The 23,337-nt window shown below is 42.6% G+C and overlaps 1 protein-coding gene across 7 annotated transcripts in view; it reads left to right on the top strand.

Annotated features, from left to right (window-relative positions):
- Positions 1–18,117: 18,117 nt before the first annotated feature.
- Positions 18,118–23,337, top strand: part of TBC1D32 (TBC1 domain family member 32) — a 210,858-nt gene continuing 205,638 nt past the window's right edge. For 5 of the 7 annotated variants that reach the window (XR_012902654.2, XM_014577940.4, XM_075924063.2 and 2 more), the window contains exons 1-2: positions 18,337–18,473; positions 22,019–22,173. Coding sequence is in view for 6 of the 7 variants with exons in the window: in XM_014577940.4 (XP_014433426.3) it covers positions 22,019–22,173 (155 nt within the window). In the remaining variant the exon portion in view is untranslated. The other 2 variants (XM_075924061.2, XM_075924062.2) reach the window with 2 other exon arrangements.

Raw genomic sequence — 23,337 nt, 5'->3', positions numbered from 1 at the left:
AAAAAAATAGGAAAAAGCTGTAGTGTAGAGCTAGCCTTAGTGAAGTAAAGCGATAACATGCATCATACCATGAAATCCTGGATGGTCAAAAATTGGATATAATACCATCTCAGATGCACAGTTACTCTATATGATAAATATAATGAATTAGTTTGATATTCACTCTTTCCCTTCAAGAGGATTTAGAGTTTCACAGGTAAAATGCTGGTAGTCATATAGTTCCACCAAATCTACTAAATGAGATAAGCAAAAGCCAAATGGAGGGTAGACCTCATAGGGTATGTCTACACTACCCCGCTAGTTCGAACTAGCGGGGTAATGTATGCATACCGAACTTGCTAATGAAGCCCGGGATTTGAATTTCCCGGGCTTCATTAGCATAAAGCCGGCGCCGCCATTTTTAAAAGCCGGCTAGTGCGAACCCTGTGCCGCGCGGCTACACGCGGCACGGGCTAGATAGTTCGAACTAGCTAGCCATTCTGAACTATCTGTATGCCTCGTGGAACGAGTTCAAACTAGCGGGGTAGTGTAGACATACCCATACTTACTATTCCTATGCCAAGCTAATTTGCACACAGCATGTCCTACAAAAAGAGAACTTCAGCTAAAATGAACAGTCACAAGTGAAAGCAAGTTTTGCTAGGTGTTTGCACAAAGAATATGGAAAAAATTATTGGTTCTACATTCTACATGTGGGCATAATACAGACAAACACAATATGACAAGGTCTCTAGAATCATAGAATCATAGATTTGAAAGAGACCTCAGGAGGTCATTGAGTCCAACCACATGCCCGAAGCAGTCCAACCGCAACTAAAGCATCCAGGGCTTCGTCAAGCTGGGATGTAAAAACCTCTAGGGATGGAGATTCCATCATCTCCCTAGGTAACCCATTCCAGTGCTTCACCACCCTCCGGCTGTGTCTACACTGGCCACATAACCCGTAATAGCTATGGAAATGAGAGAAGTCAGAATAGGGAAATGCACGGGGGATTTAAATATCCCCCACGGGATTTAAATAAACAGGGGAAAAGCCGGAAAAGAGCGTCCAGACTGGCGCGATCCTCCAGAATAAAGCCCTATTCCGGAGGATCTCTTATTCTCTTGCAAGTAGGAATAAGAGATCCTCTGGAATAGGGCTTTATTCCGGAGGATCGCGCCAATCTGGACGCTCTTTTCCGGCTTTTCCCCTGTTTATTTAAATCCCGCGGGGGATATTTAAATCCCCCGCACATTTCCCTATTCTGACTTCTCTCATTTCCATAGCTATTACGGGTTATGTGGCCAGTGTAGACACAGCCTCCTAGTAAAGTAGTTTTTCCTAATATCCAACCTAGACCTCCCTCTCTGTAACTTGACCCCAAAGGGCTTACAATCAAGGTAAAACTTTCTACAAAAAACAACATGCTGAACTGGGTACGTCTATATAGTTAGAAAAAAGATGTATTAAATATGCCATGAAAAAATGGCTTCCTAGTGCAGAGTGCTACCTAACACTGAAGATTTCATACTTAATGGTGCTGTGTTTACTGATTCCAATAATTTTTCATATCTCATCCACATCTTAGGTGTAATATTTGTGGCTGGCTCAAGCGATGCAGTTGTGAATTATTCTGATTTTATTCTTTTAAATTAGGACCTTAAAAGTAGAGACTGCTGTTTATGGAGGAACAGAATGTTTGAACTGGATGTTCTGTCAGAAATTTTGGTTGTACGATGGCTGCTGAACTTCCATCAGATTACACCCATTGATTTTTGCAGGACAAAATATGTGATGGATTGGTCCTTATGAAGATATAATACTAGAGGGTGCCACAAATGAAGAAGGATGGTTTTATGAAGAGAGTACAGAGTTAGGAGTAAGCAGGTAATGTGTTTTATTCTGGGCTGTGCTGTAGACACATGGACTGATCCTGCTATCACTTAGGACCTGATCCAAAGTCCACTGAACTCAATGGTAATATTCCCATTATCTTTAGTGTGAGAATTGGATCAGACTTTTACATACTGTTTTCAGCAGACTTAGAGTATTATGATTCACATAAGTATAAAGGGCATGATTAAGTATCTAAAATGGTGGTACAAGGAGGAGGGAGAAAAATTATTCTTCTTGGCCTCTGATGATAGGACAAGAAGCAATGGGCTTAAATTGCAGCAAGAGAGGTTTAGGTTGGACATTAGGAAAAACTTTCTGTCAGTGTTGTTAAACACTGGAATAAATTGCCTAGGGAGGTTGTGGAATGTCCATCACTGGAGATATTTAAGAGCAAGGTGGATAGACATCTATTAGGGATGATTCTAGACCTTGCTTGGTCCTGCCGTGAGGACAGGGGCCTGGACTTGACCTCTCAAGGTCACTTCCAGTTCTATGATTCTATGATTTTGCTCCTTTTATGTGTGACCTTGAGCCATAAGCAAGTTTCAAGCATAGAAAATATAATGGGAAGGAAAAAGAACACATCTAAGTATCAGAAGTCCAATCATAATAATAAGGCTTAAGTTGTAATAACACAAGAGAAACAGCACTATATACCATTGTACTAAAACAGAAGTTCCTTTGGTTCATGAAGAAAATAATTGATATGTTAATCTACATGAGGATGAGTGAAGTGAAGGAACTGACATTCATGAGAGCAATTACAGTGCATCCCTTTTTCTTGTATCACAGGATAGCTCTGGTTCAAAGTAACATTCTGAAATGTTGGATGGACAGAGTGTCTTAGGGAGTGTGATGGGGTGTACCAGCCCAGCACTGAACTAACAGGCTTTAGCCAAGTTACCCTGGCTGAAGGAGCTCTGCCCCCGCAGCCCTGCCGGGCATGCTCAGACTGTAGCCCAGCTGTAAAAGCCTGGGGAGAGGCTCAGTCTGGGCTGACTACTGAAGGAGAAAGACCTCAGGTTGGAGCTCCTGAGCAGCAGCAACCAGCCTCCCGAGGGAAGAGCCGCAGAGGCTCCAATGCTGGTTGGAATGTGACCACCGCAGACCACCAGGGAAGCACAGCCTCCAAGGAGTCAGAAGACCCAGCCACCACGTGGGAAGTCAGCCCATCGGATCAGGTAGGAAGTGGCTCAGGGAGGGTGCAGGAGTGGCCTCTCCTGCCCAGAGATCCTCGGCATGTTTTGGTAGGATTCCCTGTTAAGGGAGTGGTAGGCCCAGGGGCAGATGACCATTTCGCGGGGCCCAGGACAGCACAATTTCGCGGGGCTCCCCTTTGCCACAGCGCATGTGTGGTGGCACCACGGCGCATGCGCCAAGCTTTTGGAAGCGCGGGGCCCGGGGCAGCCGCCCCGCTCACCCTGCCCTATATCTGCCCCTGGATAGGCCATCCTGCCACTCACAGGGCCCTGGGCTGGGACCCGGTGGAGTAGGGTGGGCCTAGGTCCTCCTACTGGGGCACAGTCCCTACCCCTGTAACTTGGCTCATTGGGCCATCTAGACCTGCCTTAAAGGGCCAGTGTTAGACTGACTCTGGCCATTGGGCTGTTCAGCCCTGCCTTAAAGGGCCAGTGAACAACTTTGTTTTACTGACTCTGTCTTTAACTTTGTTACTGAATCTGGCTAGTTGACCGTCCAGCCCTACCTTCAAGAGCCTGAGTTAGACTGTGGTACTGACTTTGGCCATTGGGCCATACAGCCCCATGTTAAAGGGGTCAGAGACTGATTTGGACTTTGCCTTGCTGATTCCGGCCTCTGGGCCATCCAGCCCTGCTGAAAGGGCTGGCGATTCAATCTAAGATGTGTCTAGGAGTGTCCTTCACAGACATTCAAACCCTGGTCCTCCTTCTCTTTCCTGTTCAAGGACTGCAGAGAATACTGTTGTCTGGTGGCAGCAATAGTATTCATGGAAATGGAGGTGAGTTGGTAATAATGGGGGTGGAGACTAGGATGACTGAAGGGAGGGTCTGCTGTTTTCCCCTACTTACCTCTTCCTGAGATACGGGGGTATTTTCCTTCTAGGTGGAACACCACCCATGGCTTACAGTGCCATTTTACCGCTGCTAGCTGGCTCTGATGTTTGTAGTGATGGGGTCCAGCTCTTACTGAGACTTTTTCTTTCTCCCTCACATAAACACATAGTCTGGTAATCTGCCTTCATGGTGAGGTGAGAAGGCCAGGCAGCTAAAGGGCAGCTCCAGGATTATAACTGAGAGGCCCTCCTCTATCTGAACTGTATTATTTTCCCATGGGTCAATGGCTGCACTAGGATTTGGCAAGATGAGATTCCACTGGGAGTTTTGCCTTCCTGAGAGCAAATTTGGCCCAATAAGTATATTTACTCCATGGAAAGCTAGTGGAACTAATTTAGGGGCAAAGAAAAATTAAATAATTAGGACTGTGGAAACACACAGAGGGCCAGACATTTTCAAGTATTAGCAAATAGCTTAAATCAAGTCATAATATTTGGATTTTATTTAATTCTAACCTCTATTTTTGTAACTTGTTCTTGATGAACCAGCTTTTCAGAAATCTTAGAATAAGCTGTCCTTGAGGTTAATATATATACACTCTCTCCTTTAATTATAATTGTTGGAATATATTCCATCTTCTCATCACTACTTAGTATAGTTTACAAGATACTTAAGTAATTATTTACCTTTCAGCTTATTTTCTTCCTTTATTTCATAGTGCTAAATAGCAGCCAAAGGAGTGAATGTGTTGCTTTTTATTAGAGCAACGGAAAAAAACTCTGGAACCAGAAAGGTCCCTCTGCTATGGTATTGACAGTTTTAACAGGAAGGCTAATCTATAGAAGAGTGGCCATATTGATCAAATTAATATAATTTACATAGTAGATACAATAAGAAAGAGACTTTAGTTTCTCTTCAAGAGAGTGGCTGCATCAAAAACTGCTGCTGAAAGATGTTAAGATCATCTCACTATTCTCTGTAAATTGTGGACCAAAATGGAAACCTGTCTCAGGCAGCAGGAGATGAAGCATCTACATTAGACTCTTAAAAAAAGGGTTTCCTCCTGTTTTGGGTCTTTCCAGAAGCGTGCCTTATGCTTGGGCTGGAACACCAGAAGAAAATCCAGAATAATACCAAATCAAAACAATTAACTGAGGAGCCCAGCAAAACCCTGGTAGGTTTCTCCATCACATCAGCTGACTCCAGAAGGATAACAAGACTGGCAACAGAATCTTGGGTCTCCTTTTCCTTCTAAAGATGCTTTGTCTTAAGGAAGGACCACAGAGTCCCCAGGCAACTTGTCATTTGATGGTGTGAACACTTTCTTTCATATGTGTTGAGGAGATCTTTCCCAGTAATCCTTAATTTGCCCTTTAAAATATCTAGTTTAATGAAAGACTAGATTATAAAAATCCATGTAGAAATTCTCAAGGGCTGGGCCACAAGGTATTTTTGTCCCCATCTTCTGCCCTTGTGCAGGAGCATAGCACAATCCCAAGGAAAAGCAAGGGAAATAATCCTAATAGAGGATTACTATCACTACCTGCTCTCAGCTAATATCTAAGGCTATGTCTAGACTGCAAGCCACTTTCGAAAAAGAGCATTTAGACTACAACCAGTACTTTCAAAAAAGCAAGCCGCTTTTACGAAAGAGAACAACCAGGCAGTCTGCATGCTCTCTTTCAAAAAAGCCCTGTTTGCATTACATAGCGCCTTTTTTCGAAAAAGCACTTTTGAAAAAAGGTGTTTTTCCTCATAAAACGAGGTTTTCTGCGGTCGAAAAAACTGCCACATTCTTTTGATTTACTTTTGAAAGAATGTAGCAGCAGTCTAGATGCAGGAGAAGTTTTTTTGAAAAAAACCTGTAGTCTAGACACACCCAAAATGAAAGGTGTAATTTGAGACAGGACCATTGGCTTTTCTCATCCTCTATATCCGGCCAAAACTTGCTCCCCTCCCACAGGGAAAAGTACATGTTGCATCTTTCAAATGTAGCAGAGCTCTCATCCTAGCTCTGTTACTTCAGAGTCCTAGGAGGCTTTTCCATCCCATGAAAAAACAGATTGGGTCTTAAAGTATTGACCAAAATATCTATAATATTTATATTGCACTCTGCAACATACTATGGTAAGTGAGTTTTGCTCATATTAAGGGTGTTGAGAACATTCAGTTTCATTTTGTGTCTCTGATACTAAAAATGCACAAAAGCCACCTAGACTCATACAAAATCTGCTTAACACACACAAGCCCCTCCAGCAACATAGTACTGTATTACACTGTACGCATGATTGCAGCTATAACATCTACTCGCACAATTTCCATTTAAAACATTCTCCAGAAAACCTTAAAACAAGGCACTTTAAACTCAAGTGTACACTGTAAAGCATTTTGGAATGGTACAATACTGTTCTATAATGTAACTGCTAAGTACCAACTTATCTTTACTATCATCAAAAGATGTCTCATTTAGAAAGATACTAAATGCTTAAGTATCAGTAAGTTACACTTTGTAAAAAATTAAGGCTATGCTACTGAAAACTTACAAGAAATGTGGCAATGCTTATCTAATGAAGGTTTTAACTCAGCCTCACCTGTGTTCCTTACATTCATTTGTTCCTCTTGGTTTCTGAGGACAGGACAAGGAGTAATGGGCTTAAAGTGCAGCAAGGGAGGTTTAGATTGGACATTAGGAAAAAATTCCTAACTGTCAGGGTGGTCAAATATTGGAATAAATTGCCAAGGGAGGTGGTGGAATCTCCCTCTCTGGAGATATTTAAGAACAGGTTAGATAGACATCTGTCAGGGATGGTGTAGATGGAGCTTGGTCCTGCCTTGAGGATGGGGGGCTGGACTCGATGACCTCTCGAGGTCCCTTCCTATGATTCTATTTCGAAATAGGAGGGTAGTGTAGACATACCCAAGATGATTTATGTTTCTTGCCCCTAATGCCTATGGTGACATTTTTGATTGACATAACCTAGGAGTGTAGGTTGAGACTTTGGAGTAAATTACGTTATACTAAGCTTTCCATTTTTAATACACTTTGAAAACATTAACTGTTAGGCAGCCCTATTGCCATTGAGTTTTTCCACAGAAAGTGCAAACAAACAAACAAACAAAAAAGCCAATTTGAGCCAACTGGGATGGTGACTTTTGTGATGTGTACATAAAATATCACATTAACCACTCCCTAGCTTATATAAAATCTGCTCAGAAACTCCCAAATTGGCCACCTTTTTTGCTGCTCCTGCTTCAAAGTCAAGGAGTGTGAGTTCATATAAAATAAAAAGTATTCTTTGGAAACACATTTGTAAGGCAGTGGCAGGGAAGTTTACAATGTTATTTTTTTATTCTATACTTGTTCTGTGGCTAACTGGGGACTTTATTCTGCAGAGGGAAATGTGGCATTTTTATGAACATTACATTTACTTTTAAATTACTAAAAATAAAATATTCTTTTCTTTTCTTTTCTTTTCTTTTCTTTTCTTTTCTTTTCTTTTCTTTTCTTTTCTTTTCTTTTCTTTTCTTTTCTTTTCTTTTCTTTTCAACATACTGGTTTCAGCCTGAGAAATACTGTGCAAAGGAGTTAGCTCTCCATTATAACATTGAGAATGCTTAGTGAGGAGGAATACAAAGGAGTTAATGGACTTCTTTTTCTCCTGGCTGTAGGCACCCAGAATCAAATCTGAAATTAGATCACATTTGGCAACCATGTGTCTGCTGGACATTTACTCATTCCAAAAGTATCTGTAAAATATTAACTATTCTGTTTGTTTCCTGGAGCTTATTTTATGATGCATGGAAGTGAAATATATTTGCAAACTTACTGGGCCAAACTACACATGAGCCTCTGAAAGCAGAATTCGGTCCTAAGGGGAATATTTGTAAACATTTTGAAGCACTTAAAAATGAACCAGGCAAACCTACTTGTGTATCATTTCTAATTAGGTTTTCCCCAGCCTCTTTGCATTCCCCCCTGAAAAGGAAGGTATAGGTCACTAAATATGAACATTACACTAAATGCTAAGGAAGCAAATATCTTAAATTTCTGGCTTTACAAAGGTAAAGGTAGTGGGAAAACCCTATATATGGAATGTTATAGCTAATATTAATGACTAAAATTTGTGTAAGGATGAAGGACACAGGAAAGGAAGAGAGGGGACAGTTTCTCTATACAAAAGTACTGTACATTAAAGGAAATTATAACAATGACACATTGTACAGGTTAAGTTGAGCTAGATAGAACACAAAACTGTTGGCTTTTTTAACATAACACCAGGAAAGAAGAGGAGTTGATGAATTGCTTCTGAAACATACACTCTGCTGATACCATTATTGGACCTAATAAAGTGAGTTATAAGATCAAGAACACATATTCCTGCTCATCCAGAAATATAATTTATGCTATCATGTGCTGAAAGTGTCCGTCTGCTATGTACATTGGACAAACATCTTAGACACTTCGCCAAAGAATCAATACCCACAAAACAGATATTAGACAGGATCACAAAGAAAAAACAGTTTCTTGCCATTTCAACCAGAAAGGACATTGTCTCAATGACTTGATTACCTGCATCCTGCTTCAAAGACCTTTTAAGACTACACTTGAAAGAGAATCCTCTGAACTGTCATTCATGCTTAAATTCGACACTTTACACCTAAGCTTAAACAAAGACATTAATTATCTTACCTATTGCAAAGATAGCTTCCACAATTATCACCTCTAATATCATTAGCTCACAGACATTTACCTTCCCCCCCGCTTCTATTATGAAATTTGATTTGTGCTTTTCATATGTGTTCATTTTTTTAAATTGTATCCTTTGGTATATATGGTTGTGATAGTTTTCTTCCACTATTTGATCTGAGGAATTGGGTCTGGCCCACGAAAGCTCACCACCTATCTTACCCATTACCAGGATAGCTTCCCCAATTATCACCTCTAATACCATTAGCTCACAGACACTTACCTTCCTTCCTTCTCCCCCCCCCCGCCCCCGCATCCCCCTTCTGTTCTGAAATGTGATTTGTCCTTTTCATATGTATTCATTTTTTTAATTGTATCCTTTGGTATATATGGTTGTGACTATTTTCTTCCACTATTTGATCTGAGGAAGTGGGTCTGGCCCACGAAAGCTCATCATCTAATAAACCATCTTGTTAGTCTTTAAAGTGCTACATAGTCCTGTTTTTTGAAGAATTAGTGTTTAGCGCTAAGAAAAATCTGGAGCAAGAAATCATGGACTAGTTGTACTAATTCACTGTAAGGAAGATGAGACTAAATACAGGCAGATATTAAGGTATTCAGCTTCTGAAAGGTAAACCTGCTGAAATTAAAATGATCGTGTGGGTATGTATCAGGGTCTTATGGATACAAAATAGGGACTTACTGGAAGGAAAGATCTTATGACATACAATTACTCATGTTCGAATAAAAGAACAAGAAAAGTACAAAAAAGCTATTGTGACCATCTTAGTAGATTCATTATAAATCAGAAGAGTAGTAAAGTCAGAGACCTTTCTGCATCCCTACATAGGGATAACTCACATAGGAGTCCATAGAGTTGCTTACTTATTTTTCCATCAGGTGTGTGTGCTCAACTCTCAAGATAAGTGAGCCTATCAGGGGTGCGCCTATACATCACAGTTATTTCAAAATAACTGACATTATTTCAAAATAACAATAATATGAGCGTATACACAGAAATTCTGTTATTTTGAAATAACGGATATCTTATATAGAAATCTCTAAACCTCATTCCATGAAGAATAACGCTTATTCCAAAATAGCTATTTTGGAATAGCAGTAGTGTGGACACTCCACTGCTGCTATTTTGAAATTGCTCCTCCCCAGAGCCATTAAAACTAATTACTCCCCAGTGCATTCTAGGGAGATAGCACATCCACATTAGGGAAGCCTGCCTTGGACTAATTTTGAGGTTTCCCTGTAGTATAGACATGCTATTTTGAAATAAGATATTTCGGAGTATTTCTTCCGGAATAGCTTATTTCAAAATAAGTGTGCAGAGTAGATCTAAACCCAGGATCTCCACTGGAAGCAATGAGCATCCATTAAGAAAGCCTTTGCTTTTGTACTACTACCAAACCACCTTTAGCAGTATGACTTCTTCCCTTCTGCAGAGCTGGAACTGCACAAAGCACTATACAAGTGGCTTCCTAGGAGTAGCTATTGGAGAAGAGGAGCATCCTGCAGAGTATTATTTCTCTCTTCTATGATAACTCTCTAACTATACTGCAGCTTGGATCTGCAGGTCTCAGTCCACTCTGCTTGGAGAAAGGCACACAGATCTGCAAATAGGAATAAGTTTTATCAAATGACTATAATAGATGAAACACCAATAACTGCTTTGCTCCAGCATATACCAAGAATGATTGGAAACAGTTTGAAGTATACTGAATTCAAGAAAAATATGATGTGAGGAAGGAGGTCAAAAGGATGATGTTTGTATTAAAATACTGTGGTGTCTGGTGTGGAGATAAACTTGGTTGACTGACTAGAAACAGAGTGATTATAAATGGTGCAAAATCAAACTAAGGAGAGGGACTGAGTGGGATTCCATGGCACCATTTATATTCTCCATTCGCTGTCCATAGATTACTTTTATAGTATTAGAATGATACCCAGTCATTGGTTAGACAATCCACCCAGGAATGTTCAATAATCCAAAAATCACTGAAGTTAATGGAATTAATCATTTTATTGCATGTGAGAACAGAGTATTTTATTTACACAAAACATTTTAGTACTTTTGTCAGTGAACATCTACCAGAGATACTAACAAAAGCAAGAAAACAATAATAATCCGTGATTTATTCTTCACTTTGTATTTATTCCCTTCTTGTACAATGTAATCACCATGGTAGATGAGATATCAAGCTCTGGTTTCAAGTGGCATGGCAATTGGAACAACTCAGTTTTATTTATAGAGTACTAAAAGATTTAACAGGCATTGCTTGGGTCCCTCAGGACAGGAGGCTGGGGGCAAGGGTGGCACAGGAGTCAGGGATGTGGGGTGAGAAGGGGATCATAGCAGGAGGCTGGGAGTGCAGGAGTCAGGGCAGAGAGTGGATGTCCCAGAGCAGGATGGAGGAGTGCCAGAGTCAGGGAAGAGGGTTAGGAGATGTGGGAGGGTTCAGGAAAAGGGGATGGGGGGGCAGGATACAAGTGTCAGGGAAGATGTTGGGGGTAGCTGTTGGCTGCTTCATGGGGCTGACCTAGGACAGTGGAGGCTGCGCTGCCTGGCTGACTGTTGCCCTGGGTGGGTTGGGGGCAGTGGAAGCCACGCTGCTTAACCAGCAGCTGCTCTGCGGCTTTCCAGGGCTATTGGAGTGGTGTGGCCCTCTTTCCTGGGCCTGAGTGGTGGGGACGCTTGCTTGCTGCCCTCCTGTGATCCTACTGGAGTATACGTGTCCCTGCTATCAAAGCCATCCCCCTTTCCATTTGATCAGAAACAATCTCATTCCACTCACATCCCATTGTCTTGGTAAATCCTAACTCTGACCTTGCTTTAAGTAATGATGAGAGGAAGCTGCAACTCAAATTTGGTTCTCCGAGCTAGCTTTTACTGTTTAAAAGGCGTTCTTGAACAAACAGACTCACAGACAGATGCACAGATGCTCTCAGATATGGAGTAGATTGCTTTACTTTGCATACAATGACTAAACAGAATGAATATAAATCAAAATTTTAATAATTCCACCACAAAATAAAAATAATAATGGGAAATATTTCTATATAGTATTGCAAAAAACTTTTCCTTAATAAATGAATGCTTAAACAAGTACCAGATTGCAGGTCAATAGATTCAAAAGTCAAAAAGATGCACAGGGCAGCAGTTAAATATTGCTGCCACCTTCAGGTTACAGGAGGTATAAATAACAAAACTAATTAGAATAGAAACTGCTGTTGAATTATATTGGAAAATTACAGTAAAACTGCCAATTAGCACTTACATCATACTTGACACTGTCATAGTTCTTTTCACAATAGCAATGTGAATTATCTTCATTTTACCAGTGACAAAACTTAAAAAAAAAAGTGATTTGCTTAAAACCATAGAGAAACAATGGCATCTTCAAGAGGGGAGCATGAAAGTTCTGTGTTTTAATATTGGATGTGCCCATTACTTACTGTAACAGTGATTAAGATCGAGAGTCCTTCACTCTTACCTATTTCGTAATGCAATAGATAAAATAGCTTAAATTATCTACATAAACCAAATCAACAAGCAGTGAGCAAAAACATGACCAGATAATACAGTAATTCAATGAGATGGGGGAAAGAGTAAAGCCTGAAACCTTTGAGCACTGAGATTTATGAGCATAAGTGAACAACCAAACTATTTTGGTAACCCATTAGAATACAAAATAAAACTATTCTAAAATATTGTAGTTTATTATAACATCTTGGATCATCTAAATCCAGCCAAAGAGCTTGTTCCAAATAAATCAGAAGATGACTAGGATTAGATGACTAGGTAGGGATGGCCTCCCTTTAAGAAAGTATGGAAAAACCATAGCATCTCAAAATATATGAAGGTATAATTGCTGAAAAGCTTATTTTTTTCCTTAGCAATGGACATGAATCATGGGAAGTTAATGCTGACAAGAAGAAAAACAAAGCTTTTGAAAAGTAGTGCTGGCAAAACTTACATTTTTATCTTACTGGCAATAGTTAAACATATACAAACCAAGTTTAAAATGATATTCCAGAGTCCAAAGACAAACATTATACCAACTTAACTAAATCAGTATACTCATATTGATACAATTTATGTTGACCATGCATCTTATTCCAGTGGAGAGAAATTAACAGTTGGAAAACTAATCAAAAAGGACTTTTACATAACACTGCTGAGTACCATCAAGATAAAGCACAAATATGAATTTTATTGACAAAAATTAAGGTTCATGTGTTTACAACCTGCAATTTTGCCACATGCATTTTATAGAGAGTTTTGCGCTGTGGATAAGTAAAGAAGAAAGGAAGAAAGCTTGTATAGTACTTTACTGTAGGTAAGGGTATCCTTCAATTATCACAAGCAGGAGGAAGCAGAAGCCAACAGAGTTCAGTGTAAGGCAGGAGAGGGAAAAACATCAGTTCCACTTCTGGCTCCTGTGAAAATCTTAGATGCATCTGTGCCCCAGAGACCGTATGACAGGAACTCTCTATATTAGGAGAAACACGCCAGAAAGCATCTGTTTTTTGCTGCATCCTGTGCTCCAAACCTGATGGTTGTCTGCACAAAAATTAATACTGATTCAAGAAGCTGAAATTCTGTTCCAAGCCTTCAACCTCTTTAGTGAAGGACGAAATCTCACAATGAGAACCAATTATAACCCCAGAAAGGACACTGCAGTCTCAAAGGGTATGTCTACACAGCCGGGCTAAAGTCAAATTAAGCTACGCAGTTGCAGCTAGGTCATTTGCATAGCTTAATTCCGCTTTTGTCACTGTCTATACAGCAGGAAGTCAAAGTAAGAACACTATCCCTTCCACTACCATGACTCCTCATGAAATGAGGGCTGCCATGAGTCAGAGAAAGAAGTCCTCCTGCTCAACATTATTTTGAATAAAGGCTTGTAGTGTAGTTATTTCAGAATAACATCAGTTATTTTGAAATAATGCTGTTGTGTATACGTACCCAAAGAGAGCTTTCTCAGTTGATCCCCAGGATTTGCAGGGATGAAATTCTTGCTCTTGGGTCTCATATCTCTTCCATTGGTTAGTGCCATTTCAAGAAAAAAATTGAAAGTGAAACTATTAGAAACCTAGCAGGCAAAGGACAGTATGGAAAATGTGGAGAAAGCCAACAGGGTCCAAGGGTAGTAAGCAACTAAGAAGCCCAGGATCCTTCTCCAGCTGCTAAGAAATGTGACATTGAGTGGGTTAGGTGCCTGTATCTTCTAATTTAAGCTTAGTGGTAGCTTATCACAACTTTGAAACTATATTTGCTTTTCCCTCATTTTGGGGGGTTTTCCTTCTAGTCTCTTCCTCTCCCTCCATTCTCCTAATTTCTGCAGCTCATCTAGCTTCTTAAATGTGACTATAGAGTGAAAGTCAGAAACTGACAAGACTTCAGTTAATGTTACTGCTTTCCTCAAGCCCTTTAGGACCAAAATATTATAAATTTCCTTTATTGCTGACAGTTGTCTCCCATGCACTTGAGGAAATTTCTTATACCCCTCTTGATAGAACAAATTAATTTTTCAATCCGATACAGGCAGTCCCCGACTTACGCGGATCCGACTTATGTTGGATCCGCACTTATGAACAGGACTTTCTCGCCCCGGAGGTCGGGGTGGCGGATTGCTGCCTGCGAGCTCCGGGGCGAGAAAGCCCCGTTCGTAAGCTGCTCCCGGTGCCCCTGGTCTGCTGGAGACCGTCTCCAGCAGACCAGGGGCACCGGGACTGAAGCCGCAGCAGTGGCGGGTTCCCGGGCTTCTGAGGCTTTGCCAGAGCAAAGCCTCAGAAGCACGGGAACCCGCCGCTGCTGCGGCTTCGCTCCCGGTGCCTGTGGTCTGCTGGGGATGGTCCCCAGCAGACCACAGGCACCGGGACTGAAGCCGCAGCAGCGGCGGGTTCCCGCGCTTCTGAGGCTTTGCTCTGGTAAAGCCTCAGAAGCGCGGGAACCCGCCGCTACTGCGGCTTCGCTCCCGGTGCCTGTCGTCTGCTGGGGACGGTCCCCAGCAGACCACAGGCACCGGGACTGAAGCCGCAGTCGCGGCGGGGTCCCTCGCCTCTGAGGCTTTGCCAGAGCAAAGCCTCAGAGGCGCGGCACCCCGCTGCCGCTGCGGCTCTGCTCCCCGTGTCCCTGGTCTGCTGGGGGGGGGGGACGCAGCTAGTGTGCCCCCCCCCTGCAGCAGACCAGGCTTTTGTTGTGGACCCTGGGGCAGAGCAGCTGGGGCGCTGCCGATTGGTCCTGCAGCGCCGCTCTGGGCACTACTGGACCAACCCGGCAGCACCCCAGGTGCTCTGCCCCAGGTCCTGATTCAGCCGCTGCTGGTCAGTTTCAGCAGTGGCTGAATCAGGACGCCTAGGGCAGAGCAGCTGGGGTGGTGCTGGGTTGGTCCAGTAGCGCCAAGGAGCGAGGAGCGGTGCTACTGGAGCAACCCAGCAGCACCCCAGCTGCTCTGCCCCAGGCGTCCCCAAGTCAGCCGCTGCTGAAACTGACCAGCGCTAACTACAGGAAGCCCGAGGCAGAGTTGCTCTGCCCCAGGCTTCCTGGAATCAGCCGCTGATCAGTTTCAGCAGCAGCTGACTTGGGGAGCTTGGGGTTCTTAAGTTGAATCTGTATGTAAGTCAGAACTGGCGGTCAGTTTCAGCAGCGGCTGAATCTGGACGCCAGTTCCGACTTACATACAGATTCAACTTAAGAACAAACCTACAGTCCCTATCTTGTACGTAACCCGGGGACTGCCTGTACATTATTTTTTATCACTTCACACAACAGATATTTAGTAAGTGCCTATTGATTACTTGAACCCCAAACTGCGAGTCCATGCAAGTGAATCTCTGCATATGTGCAGAGCCCTGTTGACTTATAGTTTGTTCTGTCATTTCCAAGTTCAGGTTCTTAAAAGGAATACTAGTAGTACTGATAATTAGATAACCAATTAGTTGGCTATAAAATTTTTAAAAATGGCATATTTATGTAGCATAAAATGTAATAATTATCAACATTATCTTTCTCCATATTGTATCTGAATTGTATCATATCACTGTATTACTTATTGCAACCATCTGCTGAAAAATGATATAGAAATTAAAATTAATGGTGCAATCCTCTTGCTTCCATTCTTGCTTGATGCTCACTTGTTTGAAGGAGGGAAAATCTCAGTATATATCAATTTGAATGAACTTGTTATGTTTCCCTCTTGGCTTGGAGAATTATGTTATCCTGTGTGACACTATAAATCCTTGCAAAGAAGATAACTGATTGTGCCAGAATCTGTTCTCCTGGGGCGTGCCTGGACTACATGGAAGATTGACACTACTCTGGTTGATTTTCTGGGGTTCAATTTAGCAGGTTGTAGTATAGACTGACTAGATTGAACTCAAAGGTTGCCCCCATTGATGCCGGTACTCCTGCTACTCATGAGGAGTAAGGGAAGCCAACGTGAATGTTTGATCCCATTGGCCTCCTGTTGTGTGGATGGCATGGAAATGTGATGCAAGATGTACTGACTCCAACTATGTAATTTACATAGCGGGAGTTGCGTATCTTACTTTGACCTTCCTATGTAGTAGGACCAGGCTCTGCTGGAATAAATCTAGACTAATAGGCCTCAATCAAATTAATTACATCATAGTAAAAGTAAAGTAAGGTACAGGAGGATCAGGTTTCCGAGCTTCTCATCTGATTGAAGATTAGCAGGGTTTTTATTTATTTTGGAATGCAGAGAGCAGATTTTTCTGAAATTATTTTAGTGTCTGTTCTTCCATAAGCTCTAGCCTTCCCTGGAAAGCTCTCCAAATTACTGTCTTGAGAAAAAGTAATCCATGATGTTTGCCTTGTCATTACTTTACAGAAAGGCTATGTCTACACTGGCATGATTTTGCACAAGAACTCTTTTGCGGAAGAGTTCTTGTGCAAAAACACTTCTAGAAGAGAGTGTCTACACTGGCATGTGCCTTTGCGCAAGAGATATGCTTTTGCGCAAGAGCATCTATGCTAGTGTACACGCTCTCTTGTGCAAGAAAGCTCTGATGGCCATTTTAACCACAGGGCTTTCTTGCGCAAGAAATTCATGTTGCCTGTTGTGCACGAAGGCTGCTGCGCAAGAGAGCTTATTCCTGAGCGGGAGCATCATAGCACTTGTGCAAGAAGCACTGATTTCATACATTAGAACGTCAGTGTTCTTGCGCAAGATCGCACCAATGTAGACACAGACAAAGTGTGTACCCTTCGTTGCCACAAGGTGACTTCCACCCATTCCTTATTGTAATGCGGGAGCCCCGTCCTGCTCCCCGTCGTCTCTGGTCTTCCCCCTTTAAGTGGTCCCCCTCACCGCTTGTGTTACCCCACTTCCCCCCTTCCCGTGCTGCGTGCCTCTCCTTCTGTGTTTTGTGCCTCGCCTCCTCCTCCGCTCTCTCCTCCTCCTCTGCTCTTCCCTGCTTCGCTCTCTCTCCATCCCTCTCCTTCCTCCGCCTTGCTCCTCCGACCCCCTACCACTCCCCCGCTCTCCTTTTCAAATCCCCCGCCGGCGTCCGGTTGTGGTGACGTCGGACGCCACGTCACCGGGCTCCTCCCCCGCCGTGCGTCGACATCCGGAAGTTGCTCCGCCCCGCCGCGCCGCCCGTTATCCGGGCCGTGGCAGAGGAGCAGGCCCTGCAGTGCTGCCGTACTCCCTGGGTGGCGCCCAGGAGAGCCAGAGTGACCGTGGGCTGAGTGCGGGGCGGGCCGCCGTGTGGGGTGCGGGGCCGGCGCGTCCCGTCACACTTATGTAAAGTAATGGAGCAGAGAACTTCCTTAAATGTTTAGAGGCGGACAGGCAAGAAAGCAGATTGACTGTCTCTCTACTCACTTCCCATACTTTGGACAATGTGGAAGACTGATGAAGGGGAAAAAAATGACAAGGAGTCAGCTGAGCCCCCAGAGTAGCTTTGGAAGCGCCTCTGGAAGAACAGATGTCAGGAGATTCTTGGGGAAAGCTGCCAGCCTCAGAGACTGTGGGGGTGTGTCTAGACTACATGCCTCCTTCGACGGAGGCATGTAGATTAGCCAGATCGGAAGAGGGAAATGAAGCCGCGATTAAAATAATCGCGGCTTCATTTAAGTTTAAATGGCTGCCCCGATCTGCCGATCAGCTGTTTGTCGGCAGATCGGGGGAGTCTGGACGCGATGCCCCGACAAAGAAGCCTTTCTTCATCGACACAGGTAAGCCTGGTTTCACGAGGCTTACCTGTGTCGATGAAGAAAGGCTTCTTTGTCGGGGCATCGTGTCCAGACTCCCCCGATCTGCCGACAAACAGCTGATCGGCAGATCGGGGCAGCCATTTAAATTTAAATGAAGCCGCGATTATTTTAATCGCGGCTTCATTTCCCTCTTCCGATCTGGCTAATCTACATGCCTCCGTCGAAGGAGGCATGTAGTCTAGACACACCCTGGCTGAAAGCAGCAGGAGATGTGCACACCGGTTGCAGCCCTATTGACGCCAGTTTCTGAAGGGGACAAAGCAGGCGAGAGAGACTAGGCTTTATTGTACCAACTCACCAGGAGATGCACTAGGCCATGGGCTAGGGAGAAAGGAGCGGGTGAGCTCGTGTCATTCAGCAGTGACTTCCCTCTGCCCCAGCGCTCCCCCTCCGAGCGGCCTCGGGCCGCTTGAGCAAATCAGCGGCTGCCCCGGGCGGAGTTCAGCCTGCGCCCACGTGTCGCGACCCCGCCCTTCCCGCCAGACCTCTCGCGATGTTGCTAGGGGCCCGTGAGACTGCGCGGCAGGCGCGTGGCTGGTTGCTAAGGGCCGGAGCTTCCGCGAGCCGCTGCTGCGCGCACCTGGGGGCGGTAAACGACGCTGGAGGCCCGGCCGTTGCCACAAGGTGACTCCCGCCCCTCGGCGGCGCGGCGCGGCGCTGCGGGGGGGGACTGGTTCCACGTCCACTGTTTTGTGTCAGAGCCCTCCCGGGGCCTGGCTCAGGGATTCCCCCTGCAGCCCTGCGCGGATCGGTCCCGGGGGCGTCTCTGGGCGCAGCCCCCCTGCCCGGATCCTTCCAGGGCGAGCCAGCCGGAGCGAGGCGAGCGGGAGGAAGCTGGATCCGGAGAAAGGGCCCCGGTCCCCGCGGGGTGTCCCTGGGTCACGCGTAGTTGGGTGATTTTCAGCCCCCCCCCCCCCCCCCCCGGCGACGTTGAAACAAGCGCGGCGTTAAGGCCCCAACCACCCCCTTGCACCTAATGTCCGGCCCCGGCCCGCTGGGGCGGCTCCCAGGCGCGCTGCGGAGCCTGAGCCGGGCTCGGGGAGCCGCGTTGCAGCCGCGGGAATGAAAGAAGCGCAGTCTTGAGCGTTTCTCGGTCATGGGGGCAGCGTCTGCGTCGGGGGCAGCCCCCAGTTCCGTGGTGGAAGTTTTGTTTGTTTTTTAAAGTGTCTGACTTACTTCAAAGCTGTATGTCTTGACAGTCGCCTCTTTACATTTGTCAAATGCCTCTAAAAGAGAGCGGGGTGTGTGTGTGTGTGTGTGGTGTGTGTGGAGATGGACCGAATGTCAAAGGCCGCTATTTTGATAAATGGATGCGGATGAAGGTAATTGACATCATTTATGTTGTCAAGTGCCCAGAGTACTTTTACTTGGAACCATTGTAAATTTTTTAAAAAGAGCCCAGTCTCTCAAAATGTTGTTACCTTGCCAAAAGGAATAATTGGTATGTGATTATTTAAGTTTCTATATAATACATTATAAAGATTTGAAAAGTATGCGTCCCCCCCCCCCCCCCCTCCCCCAGACCATGCCTACCATACCCCCAGTTTCCATTAGAAATTCAGGTCCTCTCTACTCCGGAGTCCCAGCAAAATGAGTGAAGTAAAAGTAGAGCAATTGAAGGAAGTAGGAATTTATAGTTAAATTAATTTTAACAGTATTTTAAAATAGTCTGACTTCAGTAATAAGTTAACATTTTGGATTAAGTTGGTCTTTGGTAAAATTAATTACCCCTCCTCCTTCATTTAGCATGTTAAACTTTAATCATATAAACGTTTTCCAATGGGTGGACCCTTATTCTTATGGAGTTGTGAACAGGGATAAACCTACATCATAGATCATAGACCTCTCAACTGAGAGGTCCTATATCAAAACCATGGAAAACTAGATTTGGTGTTTCAGATGCATTTTCACTAAAAAAGATCTAAATCAGGGAAGCAAAAAAGAACAAAGTCAGTTGAAACAAATACAAACAAACCTTTTGTTGTCCCTTTCAATCGATGGTACTCCTTTAAACCAAATGATATTATTCAGATCGAGTTGAAGATAGAACCCTGCATGGACACAAGATTGGTATCTGCATCTGCAAATTTGTATGTTTATAGATATCCACAAAAATAGCCATGGCTATCCACATCCATTTCCATGGATGCCTGCAGATATAAAGCGGATATCAAGAGATTTGTAGATTTTAACTATAGACAATCATCATGATGTCTTTGTAAACACTTTGCAATGGTGTTTTTATTCCTTTATTTTAACTTTTATATACACCTGATATTATATACACCTGACATAATTTAAAAACACCGTGTTGTGCGTGTCTATATATCCATATAAACATGACAATATTTAATGATTCTTAGGGATTCAGGATTATATGTGGAGATATGAAATTCACAAACTGATAATAGAGACACTTGTGAGGTTATGTCATTTACTTCTTTGGAATGCAGTGAGTCTCACGATTTTTAGGAAGACTGAGGTTTTTTTTTTTAAATAGAGAATGGATACCATGAAGTTGTAAGACTATAACAGAGAGTACAAATTTTCTATTTAAAAGCTATTTCTGATATATATTTTTTTGGTGGCAGATGCCTGAGATAATTTTCAATTTATGATTGATCAAAATGAAATATTACTCTACAAGTTCACTATTTTGGCAAAGAACAATTTTAAACCAATTAAAATAATGCCTTAAAATAGTACTTTAGTAGAATTGCAAGTCCTGAATTGTATTAAATGTGACTAATCAGTGATGTTTTGCCACAGTTATTTCACTTATGAAATAAATATAAAAATCTCCACTGTCATTAGATAAATGCTTCAAATTTTGAATGTTATTAACTGTTGTTGATATATTGTTCTGGTTTTAAATATTAAAAACCTTTTGTAGAAAGCAGTCCCTTTAATTGTTCTGGGTTACTTTTTGGTGTGGTTAATAATGGTTGTCAGTGGCCGTTTTTCATTTTACAGGTTTTTCTAACTTTGTGTATCTCATATATGTACAGGCATTTACAGGTTTTTAGATTTGTAGACTTTTTCAAATTGTAAAAAAAACACCAATCAACCTTCCTCAGTATAGATTATGAAAAATCAAATTATCACTGGGGAACAGCAAACTTTCCTTGAAAAGTGAGATGCTTTAGTCATTACTGAAGGCAGAATTAAAACTTTTTTAATGGAGTAAACCCTCACAACTTTAGCTGATGCAAGTCTGTCTTGTCGATTTGGCATACATTGGCATACAGATATACCGCACTAATGCCTCACTTTTGCTGCTATAGTATGAAATTGAAGTCTCTGGTCAGGTCACTCTGATATTGACAGGCACATGGACAGTAACAAATGTCAATTTCACTTTGCTTTTGTTGCTTGGGAAAGCTATGAGCACCAGCCAAGTCAGGCCCTGGAACTATTCCTGGAGGGGAAGATCCAAAAATAAAAACTTGTGGGAGGATATTGAATAGGAGAGATTATCTGAACTATAGAAGACTGTGTGGTGGACTAAGAAAGTCATTTCTCACTTCAAACATGGTTGTGCTGTACATTTATCAAATATCTATCAGTCAGAGACAGTTATAAAATAAGGTGTTCTTAAGAAAGTTCCCAGTCTCCCAATAGCTTTTTCATTTTTTACCTGTGCTTGTGTCTGTGAGGGGTTGGGAGATGGCTTCTGGGTTTCTCAAAAAGTTATCATCTCTGGATTTTATTGATAAGGAAGCCCCTATATCTTTATATATGCTGCTATCTAACAAACTTAATCCTCTTAATAGTAGATGTTCACAGGCTTTTCTGCACACAAACTGGAAACAAAGTTAATCCTTTGTAATCTCGCACCTTCAGTTATTTCAGTGTAAATCTGTGCATTGGCGTCTTTATTTCAGATTAAGAGTGTCCCACCTCAATTTATATTAAGTAGATAAGACATTAGTTTGTCATTTTAAAACAGGGCACTCATACCTGGAAATAAAATTATTAAATCCTTTCTCTGTATAAATGCATTTATATGTATACTACGTATTTTGGTAAAGTGAGGGTATAACTTCATATCAGGGGTAACCGCAGAAAAAAAGTGATATTTGTATAAGATATTTACACTTTTTTTTAAAGGGGATTGTGAAAATCGACTTAGGGAACATACAGTTACAATACTTTCATATGTTTCACAGATGTCTCATTTTTCTTGTGAAGATGAAGCTCTGTTACAGTCTATGCTCAGACAATTACTTCAGAGTGTGAAGGAAAAAATCACAGGAGCACCATCAGTAGAATGTGCAGAAGAAATTCTTTTACATTTGGAAGAAACAGATGAAAATTTTCACAAGTAAAATATTTGTTGTTTTAATTTCATGTAGTCAGCTAAGTGCTGACAACTGTTATGTGCAGGGAAAATGTTTACAACTTAATATTGATTTCTATATAAGGAAAGTACTTTTAACTTCCCTATTGCCGATGAACTCTGGAAAATGTTATTTCAAAGATGTAAGAAACTATATTTTATTAGTTTTAAATTTTATTATTCTGTTGATGCATTCTTTCTGCTTTGGTTAAAACATTACCAATAGAGTAAATGCTTCTTCAGAGAAAATCTGTTGTCTTTGAATGTAGCACATTTATCAGAGTTAGTTAAATAGCTTTAGAGACAGAGTTAGTTAAATAGCTAGGAAAAGATTCTAATTGAAGGATTCTAGAGGATATTTATAACTGCTGTTGGTTCCTTATAATGGTGCCTTATGTGGGTGACTTATAAGCAAGATGGCTACAATATGACCTTTACATACACCTTTCATAGTTAGCCCTTAGCCAACTCTTTTTATATACTTGATAAGATAAACTCCAGTTTATAACAGAAATCCTATTACATTTTGAATAAAACTAAAAATCTTCTCTGTTACCTGAAACAGTTTTTGGGTGCTAATACTCACGTTTGCCCTCACATATTTACATGTGTACTATGGTCAAATTTTCCTGAGGCCACGCTCATATTTGCACTTCAGTTCCATTATACAAACACAATATTGTAATGGTTATTGTCTAGGGACATAAAAGCATGAGCCAGTGCTGGGGGCAGCCAGTTTAAAACACACGGTCTCCATGGTGCTGCCTGACCCTCTCCCCTGTGGTGCTGCCTATAATAGAGGCAGCAGTGGGGGCGGGACAAGGGAGGCTGCTCTGCAGCAGCCCCTGTCTGTAAGGGAGCCCAGTTTGAGGTCTCATTTATCTTGGCTATCCCTGCACCATCCCTATCTAGTGATGATGAGGAGCCGATTCAGATACATATGCTTAAGCACTCCTCACCTGAACCCCCCCAAAAGATACAGCAGTGACAGCCACCACAGTCGCTCTTACCGCCCATTCCACTCAACTGGCTATACAGGGACCTTGGGCAGCCTACAGAATGCAACAGGCACAATAGCCACAGCAGCCATCGCCAGCTCTTGGTTTTCAGACTTTTATGGCTTGGTCACCCATCCACTCTAGCTCATGT

Source organism: Pelodiscus sinensis, chromosome 3, assembly GCF_052426305.1.
Source record: "Pelodiscus sinensis isolate ZL-2025 chromosome 3, ASM5242630v1, whole genome shotgun sequence".
Lineage (NCBI taxonomy): Eukaryota > Metazoa > Chordata > Testudines > Trionychidae > Pelodiscus > Pelodiscus sinensis.
The sequence above is the reverse complement of the archived record's forward strand: the minus strand, read 5'-3'. Positions and strand labels throughout refer to the sequence as shown.